This window comes from Solea senegalensis, linkage group LG15, assembly GCF_019176455.1.
Source record: "Solea senegalensis isolate Sse05_10M linkage group LG15, IFAPA_SoseM_1, whole genome shotgun sequence".
In the NCBI taxonomy this organism is placed as follows: domain Eukaryota; kingdom Metazoa; phylum Chordata; class Actinopteri; order Pleuronectiformes; family Soleidae; genus Solea; species Solea senegalensis.
In genome coordinates, this window is record NC_058035.1 from 20,758,346 (window position 1) to 20,770,875 (window position 12,530).

The 12,530-nt window shown below is 39.3% G+C and overlaps 1 protein-coding gene across 7 annotated transcripts in view; it reads left to right on the forward strand.

Moving 5' to 3' along the window:
• The window catches only part of birc6 (baculoviral IAP repeat containing 6), a 117,655-nt gene that overhangs the window by 75,196 nt on the left and 29,929 nt on the right, over nt 1-12,530 (forward strand). For all 7 annotated transcript variants that reach the window (XM_044046002.1, XM_044046005.1, XM_044046007.1 and 4 more), the window contains exon 65: nt 9,589-9,811. In XM_044046002.1, coding sequence (XP_043901937.1) covers nt 9,589-9,811 — 223 coding nt within the window. The remainder of the gene's footprint in view (nt 1-9,588; nt 9,812-12,530) is intronic.

A 12,530-nucleotide genomic window follows, 5' to 3' on the forward strand; every position in this document is an offset into this window, starting at 1 on the left:
TGGAGAAGAAATGGGAAACAATAGGAGGCAGCGGTGGAAATAAAAAATGGTTAAGGCTGGGTGGATGACAAAGAGGCAGTTGAATGATGAGGGGGAGTACGTACTTGCTATTTGATTGCCATCTCCAAAGCCTTTAGAGCTGTTTGAGCTCTCCATTTTCTCTTAACTTCCTCCCACACTTCCACTTCCTGCTGTATCCTCCACATAGCTGTTTTTTGATCATCTACATCACTTCCTATGTTGGGGCCAAGTTTAGCTACTTATGACGAGCTTCCTCCAGCTCCACAGCACCGTGCTGAAGTTAATAAATGTGGAAAACTGCATTTTCCTTTCCACTCACATCGGTCAGCACAGTTGGACTGCAGTTGTAAATGTATGTCAACAGGCATCTGACCCAGTCTGCTCATTTCTCCAAGCGTTATGACTCATTCTCCCTCCTTCACTCTCCTTCTCTCCCACTCACATCATCTTAATCCCCTTTTATTTTCATTCAGGTGGCTTCCAAAAATGTCCTCTGTGGGCCACTACTGCTACGGAATACCTTTTATGTACAAATACAGGGCCACACCTGCTGGACTTTATTATTTGTCTTTGTAGTGCATTTATAAACAGACCTCAGAATTCACACTGTGTTAAACAGCACCTGCATTATGCCGTGATTTGTATCATCGTTTTTTCTTTTTCTTTTATTAGTTAGTTTTTTGGCCAACAAACAAAAATGGCACTGAATTGTTACCCACAGCCAGTGTCCCCTAATCCCAGGGCTAACTATAGTGTGCTTTTTAACGCTTCATTTAACAGCACTTTCTCAACATCTAAGAATAGAGGCTGCTCTGTCAGAGAGGTAATCCTCTTATTTTATTTATAGTCCTGTATTTCAGCTGTGATGTAATTTATCTTGCATTAACATTAGCTGCCCAACTACCTTATCTGTGATTTTAAAAGAGCTTGGAACATGACTGCTCCTACAGTCCTTTCAGATTTAATGATTATTGGCTTTTTTCTTTAGTTTTTTTGTATTTATCTTTAATGAATTATAAAGCTGTTTTCAGACATGATCTCTGGAGAATGCCCAGACACTCAGGACTTTCCAGTTCAAATATTACGAATGCAGCAGGTGTTTCGTCTAAGTCAGTCTACAGCAGGAGAGTCTTTGAAGCGTTCAGTTTGCAGGATGGTGTTTGGGTTGGACTATTAGCTTTCTGTTAGTTATTAGGAGTTTCTCCAGCTTTGCTCACTCAGACACCCACCTAAGGTTAGACTAGGGAACTAGCAGGAGAATTTCTTGAGAGTTTTGACACTTGTGACATTTTTGTGACATTTGAGTTCATCATTTTCTGAGAACTTCAGTTCATGCCTGAAAGCAACAGGCTTCATCTATACTATAATGTGATTCAGAATGAATCTGCATCTACTAACTAAGTTTTGTTTCTAAAGATAAATGACTGAAAAGTAGAACAATGTGGTGAAACTTTTTGCGGACACGTCTGGCAAAGAGGCCAACTTCAGAAATCTCTTATAAAAGGTTTAAAGAGGACATAGCCTGGTAGTGCCAATTAGCGCTGCGTATTTGTGTGTATCTGCGTCATGACCTTGTTTATGAAGCCCTAAAAGTCCATAACAATCAGTTCAGCCACTGCTGAGAGCGCAGGATTTGATTGTTTTCCTGAGCTCTATACGAAGCGGAACGGCACTTCAGTTGACTAGTTACATCACTGGCGAATTTCACCACTCCTCTAAACAGCGACGCCTCCTAGTCCGGACACTAGCACATCCGGTGATGTATTTTCAACCGTAGAAGAAGAAGAACTACTCTTGTTGTAGCTGCTGAGCTATAAAGCAGGACACAGCACCTAAAAGGAAGGAGCAGTGCCAACAATACGTATATTACCATTTTTACAAACCGTAAAACTGTCTTTGTGTGCTTGTTTTGTTGTTTAGCATTAGCGATAGACAGTTTCAGGCTAAGCTACACTTTGTGATGGAGGTGGTTCACTTGTCACAGTGTCTTCTGACTCTGGGTCAGACTCCTGATGTGTAAGGGATTACGGCATTACTCAATGTTTTGATAATTGCTTACATTTACATCGGCTCGTTTGTAGCGACTAGGATGTTTGACCATAAAAACAACTTTATGTTTGAAAGTACACCTCCATATCTCACATATAAGTGAGATAGGACCATGCTATTGCCTCTTTAACCTTTTGTTTACAGCCAACGTGGTGCCCACCGAAGAGCAGTTATTTTCTGATTTGACTGTTTCTTCCATTTTAAGTGACTTGCTCGTTGGACTGCCTCTGGACAAAAAGTGGGGGCATTGGTCTTATTTGGTTGTAGGTCTATACAATTGCGTACAATTGATCCATCTTTTTTGGTCATGCCTCTTTCCAGACTCAGAGCCAGGCAATCATTGTTTGTAAAGGTCTCGGTTTTTTCATATAAAAACCCAGCTGCAGAGTTTTCAAATGAGAACGGAGCCTGCAGCATTTTTCAGTTTTTGGGTCTCTAAATTGCTGGGATATTTTGGACCCAAAGCATATCTGGAGCAGAATTTATGTTTTTGAGCAAAGATGAAATTGTATCTATGAAGCCTCAGACTGATTTTGGGTAAAATGTCTAAATCCACTTGACCAGCAGATGATTGGATAACCTCCAATACCAGCCAGTCATTGAGATGATTGTCTATGCATCTTATTGGGCCAGCTTAACACTGTCAACCATGCCCTTCAGGCAGATCAATAATGTACAGTTTCACAGTTGCAGTGATCTTGACCTCAGGGCTAACACAGCTACAACATTCTTCTTTCCTCCATCTCATCGCTGACCCTGTTTTCAGGTTACTACCTGCTGAGGTCAATACCAGTAGCCTAATTTTAAAGAATTTATAGGGAATATAGGGAATTTCAAATATAGATAAAATAAATTATCATGCCAAACATTTATTATTTCTTCATCAGTTGCTTTTCAACTCGATGGACATGGTCAATGAATAATAAGGAATGGGAGTAATTCAAATTAAACCACGTTCATGTATGACAGATGTGGTTTGTGTCTGATCTATCTATATATTCATGTATATATAACCCAGTTAAGATATTCGCAAAACAAAGGAACCCAAAACAAAGATACTTGGAAGTGTTACAAAAGGATATTTTCTGCCATTGGCGATGGTGTCTCAGTGGCAGAGTGAGTCTTCTTTCAAGCCGGAAGGTTATGGCTTTGATTCCTGGCACCACAAGTCTACATGCTGACGTGTCCTTGAGTGAGTCACTTAACCCCACGTTGCTCCTGACGGCTGTGCCAGCAGCATGAGAGGTTATAGAAAATGTGCTGTATGAAAGTGCGATTGCATTGGTGTGAATGGGAATGGCAAAACTGTAGCGTAAAGCAGCTTTGAGCGGGCATCAAGACTAAGACGACTGTATATAAATAATAAATAAATAGTCCTGTGAAATGGCACAGAGGTTCAGGTCACATTCTTTTGTGGTTGTTCGACATCTGTCTTGCTTTGATGCACCTAATCTACATTGTCCACAGAGACAGTGTGTGTTGGCAAAGACATGTCAGTGTCGTCCTATTTCAGAAACACTCGCCTCTGTTCAACCCGTCTAGAGGGGTCAGGAAGACCTGACATTGTTCACCGATGAGCTTGAGTCAGAGTGTTAACCACCCACACAGTATGACCCACAAACCCAATGCTTTTGTCCCCCCCGGGAATGCAACAGACACCTGCCCCCTGTCGCAGCCACCAGCTCACGCACCAGATCTCCTGTTCACCCATGAGTTGAGGCTCTGTCGTAAGCCATTTAATGCTTCATAGCTTTGATTTATTTATTTATTTTCTTATTGAGCATCGCAGTAAACCAGTGGGTGTGTGGAGCATGTGGGTTTAAAGAAGACCAGTGACTGTCATATCTTGTCTCCTCAGTTGGTTTGTTATTGCAGCACTGGGTTGGGTATGTTATTAAGGAGACATTGTTGTGTTTGGGTTGTTTTTGATAACAACCCAGCAAAAAAAAAAAAGTCTAGCGTAACCACTTCACTCTAGATATAGATGGCAAGCAAAGGATTTACACTTACTAGCCCCACAGTAACAGGACCAGGTCATCCTCGACTGAGTTTCCCTCCACTAGTGGAGCAAAAGCGAACACTGCAACTGAAACTCAGACCAATATTTTCCCTTGTCAAGCCTCTTATTCTATCAATCTGTTGAACCCTCTTCAGTTTGTGTGCTGCCACTGCCATGGCGTCCACTTGATGAATAGTTCCACCTGTGTAACTTTGTTGGAAACATTATTTGAAGATCGAATACCTACATTGTGTTGCTTTAAGCAGTCCACTGTAATGCCATCAGTTTTTTTTCCCTCCTGCTAGACCAACTGATTTAGATATTTAGGGCCATTTAATGACAAAATATCGTCCAGGAGCAAAACAGTCTCTGTAAGTGTATGGTGGTATTTTTGTCTAAAAAGAGCAAACCAATTTCCAAAAGTGAGATGCATCTTCCTCGTCCGTTTTAAGTACATATTGGTGATATGTTTGCACAAAATGTAATGGCAATCTCTCCTGTAGATTGGCTGTTTTAGTCTGGACCAAATCTGTGTGCGTTTGACATTGGGAATGATTACTTCAATAATAAATAGCCCTGTGATTTATTGTTAACGTAAAAACCATTGGTTTTAGAAGATTAAATGTGAATACAATTTAAACCTGACTTATATTTATGATGCAAGCAGCAGTGAAGCTGTTTCTGAAATGATTATAGTCGTGCATTATAGTCTATATATTCAGATACTCACATGAACCCATTTACATCACTGATGAGGACGGCCTCTCTGTTGTTTGATGACACACCCACACACTATAGCTGCAGCAGCCAATTAAGGGCAATTATCAAGTGTGTTCTATGCACAGCCAGCCTCATTATAAATGGGCCATTGTCCCACGAGTTAAATTATGAGCGGCTCTGAAATGATTAGTGTGTTTTCACTCGGAGGCAGAGAAGCTTTATTTGACCAGGGGTGTTTTATATTGTATTCATTAAGGGGGAAGGTATTGTGGTTTTCTGAAGCATTTGAATTCCCGCGGTGACATTTAATTTTTTTTTTTATATAAGCTCTTTTTTTCTCTCAAATATGGATAAGGACGGTGCTCTGGCTCTATGTTCAGTAATTAAAGTGTCTAAACAAGTTTCCTTTCCTTTTCCTGTTCCCCATGTGGATGCCCTCTCCTGCATTCTGCACTCCGAGTAAAATACCAAACGTCAGTCTGTCAGCTGTAATTGCAGCAGTCTTCACAGCCTACGTTAGGGTAGTAAAGTAGTGACTAAATTGGATGGAAAGTAAGGCTGGAGACGCAAGTGGACAACAGGGTTTAGGGGTTAATTAGAATTTCTCAGTTTGACATTTGATAATGGTGCAGAATTGTGTCTGGTTGATGATCACAATTATTTCCATGTTTTAATTTTGACCGTGCAGTTTTAATATGAGATGACATTGTACACTCAAAGTTAACAAAGGAAAACTTAAATTATTTAAAAGGTACAGAATGTATTTTTTGTTTTTTATTTGATATGAGACTCAAAACACACATTTCAAAAGTTGAGGATTAAAATCCTAGTTTTGGTGGGCAGTGCTTATGTTTGCTATTTCATCACAGCCTGTATCTGAACTTCATACAACCACACATCATCAAACCTGAAATCTCATCAACTTTAATTAATAAGGTTCAATAGATTACTTGAGGTCCAAGCAACTCTGAGCTAGGTAATTAATTTGTAATGACCCATAATTCCTTCTAATAAATTCTACCCCCCACTCCTTATGCATACTGCCATCACTGCTCCCCTAATGCACCACAAACATCACAGTTTTTATTAATTTATTAACAGTTTTAATCATTTCTGTTACTGTCGGTGAGTATTCATAACATACAGCACCCAGTGGAGTAAGATGGAATAAACAATAAACAGGAAATTACTGACAACAGGAGGAAGCTTCAACAGCTGAAATATAATTCTTTTACATTTACATTACATTACATTACACGGCCCACCTTATTTCTGATATTTGCCAGAAGTATATTACATTCAGTGCACTTTGTTTCTCTCCACTAAAGCAGGGGGCGCTATCTACAGAGAGAGGATTCTCCCTCATGTACTTACATCAGCAAGATGTTGTTGCGGCTCTCTGCTGCATTTCAAGCATGTGATTAAAGTTTGAACATGAACATGAACTTAAAGGCATATTTCACCATTGGAAAGATGAATGTCTATTAAAACTGGGTCATCTATGTAGAAGAAATGTGAACTAATATTTGAAGCAAGTGCCTTCATGGCCGAGAAAGGCAGAACATTTTTATTTTGGCTCATGTAGATGAACGACGACAACTCCCAGAATGCACTGAGGAATTAAATACATAATAAATATAATACAAAACAAAATACTAGCCGCCAGGGGCCGGTGCTGGGGGCCGGCGGAAACTAAGTGGAAAACCCAGGGAGCGAATACTACTGCTATTCTAGCAATACAAAGCCAGATGCAAATCGGTGAAGTATTCCTTTAACATCCCACACTCAAAATTATTTTGAATACGACATGATTGCATTGTTGTTTAAGCCAGTTCCAGTGCATTTCTTTGCTCAGTTTATGACTTAAGTTGTCTACTGAAGTTTACTGAGACTTTGTGTGCACACCTACTGAATCTAAATCTACAGCTTGAGCTTACACTCTGAGCTTAATGTGTACTATATACCTCTTCATATCAGAGAGTGGGTTTGTGCTTCGGGATGATTCAGATGCAACTCCCTGACACACTATTCCAGCAAGGCACTTGAATGGGAAACTAGGTCAGGCTCCATGGGTGAACAGGGAGACATTAGAGTCCTTCAATGGCACCTTTATTCAAGCTGGCCTTCCACATGCCACGTTAACTCATTGCAGACACTTGAGTTTACATCTACAGGCCTTATCGTGATCTATTCATCAGCCCAAGCTTCCAACACGGCAGTGCACGGTACCCTTCTCTGAAAGCCTCCCAGAAGGCCCTAAATCACAGCAAGAGGAGGCCTCACTCTTCTTAGTACCGTGATGACTCCAGGTCAGCACTACCTAGATTGTCATAACTGTGATGGATGTCCTGCCTCTTTGTGCTGCTGCTCATCCTGTGGCAGAGAACATGCTCAGATTTTTTTCTTTAAGCTGTTACCACTCTTCTGGCCTCCAACTGGCGATGGACTTTCTTGGATTTTGAGGGAAGTGTAATAATAGGGCTGGCCAAAAACATGATTACAATAAAGTCACATCTGTTGGTATCAATATTTGCAGCAATAAAACGTCATACAATTTAGGATTTAAGTTATGCTCCCGAGTGAAAGTTGAAGAAAGCAGTTGATAGGGTTTTTAAATAATTCTTTATCGACAGAAAGGGGGAAAAAAACATGTTTAACTGAGACACATTTCTCACTTATGAATTGTTTTGTTCAATAACTTTTGTTTTTTAAGTTTTGAAATATCCTTATAAACAAGGAAGTTACTATGTCACCATGGAAGTCATATTACTACACAGAAGAAATTCTACTGATATTTACTAAACTGTAGCTGCGAGAATCTGATCCTTTTAATTAGAATAGATAAACATTTAGTTGGCTCTTTTTTGAAAAATGTAATTTGTTTTGATTTGTTAGTCTCTCTTGGCTGCAGCTCAGGAATAAAGTAGTAGTTTTTAATGTTCTATACAAGGAATAAACCTCGTCTGGTTAAAAAAGGTAACTTGAAGAATTATTAGGCAATGTGTATAAAAATATTCCACCATCAAGGTAATCCATCTAATAATTGATGAGAAGTTTACCCTTAAAATAGTCAACCATGTAGTAGTCGGGGATCATTGAAATTGGATTACATATAATAAATACCATAGCATATCTAATCAGAAAGACAAGCTCATTGTGAATAATAAAGATTATAATTAAGCTTCAAATAACTGTAAAATATTAAGTCAGTTTCAAAACGCCCTCATAAGCAATCAAACAAAGTCTTTGGTCACTGCAGTGACTGAGTTTCAGTATTTGAATAGCTTCTCTTGGGGTGGTGAAGTTAAAAAACACAATTTAAAAAAAATTATTCATTCAATTCCTACCAATTTGTCCTCCACATGAGGGTCACATACTGTCATTATCCCCTTCATGTTTGTAAAGTAAGGCAACATGGCCACAAAAACAATGATCAAATTACAAAAATGTGAAAGAATTGAAGGATAAAGACTGCATTTAATGTTTTGTCAATGACACTCAGTGTCCTTCCTCTCCTTTGTTTGATGTGATTTCAAAAGTGATTTAAAAGGCATGTGTTTAAACAGTGTTGGTGATGTCCAGCCCCTTACTTTTTAATCTCTTTCTCTCCAGTCTGTGGCATTTATTATCCACAGTGGGAAGGAAAAACAAGTGTGACATTGGTTTGAGAGGAGGAGGCATTCTGATGAGTCATGGGTGTTGTATCTAGAAAGGATTGGGATTTTTTTTATATGCTATGTGCCATCCACTGATACTGGTAAAAGGATTTGAGAACAGATTAATTCCTGGGAAGGTCAGTGTTGTGCAGATGGAGGTGGGAGTAGTCGAAAGCCTGGAATTTCAATATAAATGTAAAACAGTCGGCGCCACACGCACACAAACAAGAGCTGTTGTGTTTATTTTGAAGCTAACACTTGAGGGCAAGCACATGTACCTCCACACACACTAAATAGCCCCTCGCAGAAAACAACACGGCTTTACACGGTCACTCTGTTGATCATCAGCTCACAGTCTGAAAGCCAGTTTGATTGGCTTCTGTGCAAGTGCTTTTTGATGACGAGTGTCAAACCACGGCTGAAAATTAACCCAGCACTGAGTTTTTATTATGATTATTAACTGTCTGTGCTCAGCTACGATGAGGGATCCTGCCCCTGGCAATTGAAGGACGATTCTGCTCTCTTCCATTTGGAAGTAGAGTGTGTTGTTTGTTTGAATTGGAAGAAGTAGAACATTTATTTAAATGTTTTAGGTTTAGTTAGCATATTTGACATTTCAGCAGCACGGGTCTTAATGTTTGAAAATATCTGGGTTTATTTACTAGTCTCATGGTTCTGTTGGACCACCAGTCCACCACTTTTGTCCTGGCTCAAATATCTAGCCCTGCAGTACTGATCATCATTTATGTTTCCACTTAATCAACAAGTTTGGCACAAAAACACCATGAATTGTTACACGTGGTGATTCCATTTGTCTGTAATGTTTGATTTGTCGTCTGTACAATGTGTTTTTCACACTGACGTGAAAACATATGGTTAGCAAATCTTTCCTACTTTGGCATCTGTATGTTTTTTTCACTATTTTATCACAATTTTCAGTGATGTAGAGCTAAGATATATGTTAGGAATTAAAATCACCTGGCAGCATGTATGGCGAACTGCTGACCCTTGGGTTATCTCTTAAGATCGTATTTAAAAGTCCGAACTATCTCCAGGTCGTCTTCAAACTAAAGATTTGTGGTAATGTGATGCCTGATGATAAACTCATGCGTTTCCTCACACTCGTGTACCTCTTCTCTGCAGTTCTGGATATGGCGCGCCACGTGCCTTTATATCGGGCGCTACTGGAGCTGCTGAGAGCCATTTCCACTTGCACAGCCCTGGTTCCTCTGCTGCTGCCTCTGTCTGGAGACCCAGGCCAGGATGAGGAGGAGGAGGATGAAGAACACTCTGAGGGACAGACCTCTGTCGGGATGCTGCTGGCCAAAATGAAGACATGTGTGGACACGTACACCAATCGCCTCAGGTAAGATGAAGCATTGAAAACTTGTGTGATTTAATGGGGGTTTGTGAAACGGAAATACAAAAATAGATGATGATTGTGTTTGTTTGAATAATAATGTTTTAGGATCACAAAAGCACTTGTGTGTGACAGATGACTCAAGGCAATCTCTGCATCTCTGAATCTCCCTGCTGCTTGATTGTCTTCCTTTCTGACCTTCTTTTAGATGTGTTTTTGTTTGTTTTGTTTGTTCAGGATTAGCAATTATTCTACTAATCTAATTGAATAATTAATTGCGATTAATCTGAAAGATATTGTGAATAGGGATGGGCATGAGCATACGATTATTTACTTAATCATAAAAAGTTAGTCAGCTAATAACTATTTGTATTGTATTAAAAAGGTAGTAATCAAATGTTCTTGTTATTCTAATTTGTGGTGTATCTATTACCACAAGGCAGCAAACATGTAGTTAGTTGACTTCACGTGTTTTTGCAGAAATTTACTAGCTTTTTTGAATGCATCTTTAAGCTGCTCCTCAAGCTGTAGATCCCGCAGAAGTGATCGAATTCAACTGGGTCTTTGAATGCATCGTGTTAGCTGCTCCTGTTAGAGCAACACGCTATGAACCCTGCAGTACTTTCACTAGCTATGTGCTGGAGTTAAGAATATTCTAATATTGGACAAATAATCCTGTGTGTGAGAGAGAGAGATATACATTCAAGCATTACCTTTTTTAATTGGCATAAAAATTGAACAATTAAACTGCAGCCAGGGACCTATATATATTAAAAGTTGAAGTACAACAGCCAATAGGAGCATGTGCTTTCACTCTGAACTGCCCTCTGATTGGTCAAAGCCTCCCACAATGAGACAGATTTTTTTTTTTAAAAGCCTGTAAACAGAGCCCAGGTCATTTCATTTGCATTATTCTGAAACATTATTATGGTATGGTATGAAATATAACACCAAATGACTGTACTAGTTTTAGTTTTTAAGAAAAATCTGGAATCTTGTTTTATTTAAAATTTAAAAAACAAAACACTCAAACTGATTAATCGATTATCAAAAAAGCCTGGTGACTACCATAGTCTCAGTACTTTGTTTTAAGCATAAAAAGTCCCTTCATCCATCACTGTCCTCCTCTCTGTCATCCTGATGAAGTGGGAATCTTTAATGTCTACATCCCTGTTCCCACTTAGCATTGAAAACCAGCCTGGATGATGTGAATGTACCCCAAGAGGCATGGAGGGAGGCAGTGAGATTCACACTTATCCTCTTTCGTGGGTGGTCAGGGACATGTGGAGAATGTGGCATGTGTTTTATTATGACATAACAAGGATTTGGTCCCAGATGATAAAAACCCTCTGTGCTGTGCATTCACTTCCGAACCATATACTCACAGTTGCACTACCAATCTGACATACATGTAGCACCAAAACAAATGTGACCACAATATCGACACACAAGTGAGTTCACCTCCCTCACAGCTTCTTGACCACATGCTATCTACTTAGGTTTGTATGTGTATGTGTACTCTCTACATTCATTTATACATACTGCACATGTCAAAGTGGCTTTTTATGAATGATGCATCTGAGGGTATTTTCAGACCATGCACATCATGAATGATGCAACAGCCGTAGTGTGACTGCACAGATCATTCAAGGTACAACTGGAAATAAAGCATATATAGTTAACTGTTAAATAAACTTACCCCCACCGCAACACACACACACACACACACGCAAATATGTTACATGCTAATGTCACTATGCTCATACAGAAACAAAGCTCATATGCTTATGTTAACACTTCTGCTCACCCATGCTGGTGGTTTAGGCCTTTTCCACACAAAAACAGAATTTTCTTGTATAATAGCTTTATCTTTTCCGTTCTTAAAACTTTTCCCGTAAACATGGTATCATTTCAGGAAACCCCCAAAACCACGCTTAACGCCACAGTACATTCAAGATTCAAGATTCAAGATTCAAGATTCAAAGTGTTTATTGTCATATGCACAGTAAAGAAACACGTTTCCCTGTACAATGAAATTCTTACTTTGCTGTCCACTCAAAAACACCAGCATAAAGTAAAAAGTAAAAAAGAGATGCTTTTGTAAAAAAAGTATAAATATACATAAGAAAATATAAATATTACAAAGAGACTAAAATAACATATATGCATAAAATAAGTGTAAAAATAAGAACTGTACATAAAGTGAACACAGATGCCACATATGCCAGGTGTGCGCATGGTGCTGTAACATTGCTACAGAAATGCACCAAAAATGGTGAAGGAGACATTCAGCTTGCATTACAATGTTTCCACTTTCCAAACACAAGAAGAGGAAGATGGCAAAAGAGAATGCAAGAGCAAGCAAGATGTAGGGCTATGGCATCATCATTTTTTCCAAAGTATCATATTGATTGTCTCCACGAAACGTGCAAGGGTGGCATTTTGAGATTTTCCCACTCTGGGACCCATTTTCCCGAAAATAGCTTTTCTGTGCTCCCAAAATGCTGGTTCTGTGTGGATAAAAAGATAAAAAAGAAAACAATTTAAGTGGCTCCTCCAAGTGTGGACGCGGCATGTGTTCTCAATGCGCATGCGCCACAGTCTGTCCTGGTAGGCTTCATCATGCAGTGAATTTGTGGCCTCTTATGATTGGTTCTTGCAAAATGATTCCGACATACTTGATATTGTGATTTCACACATCGTTAAAACAACAACAGATACTATC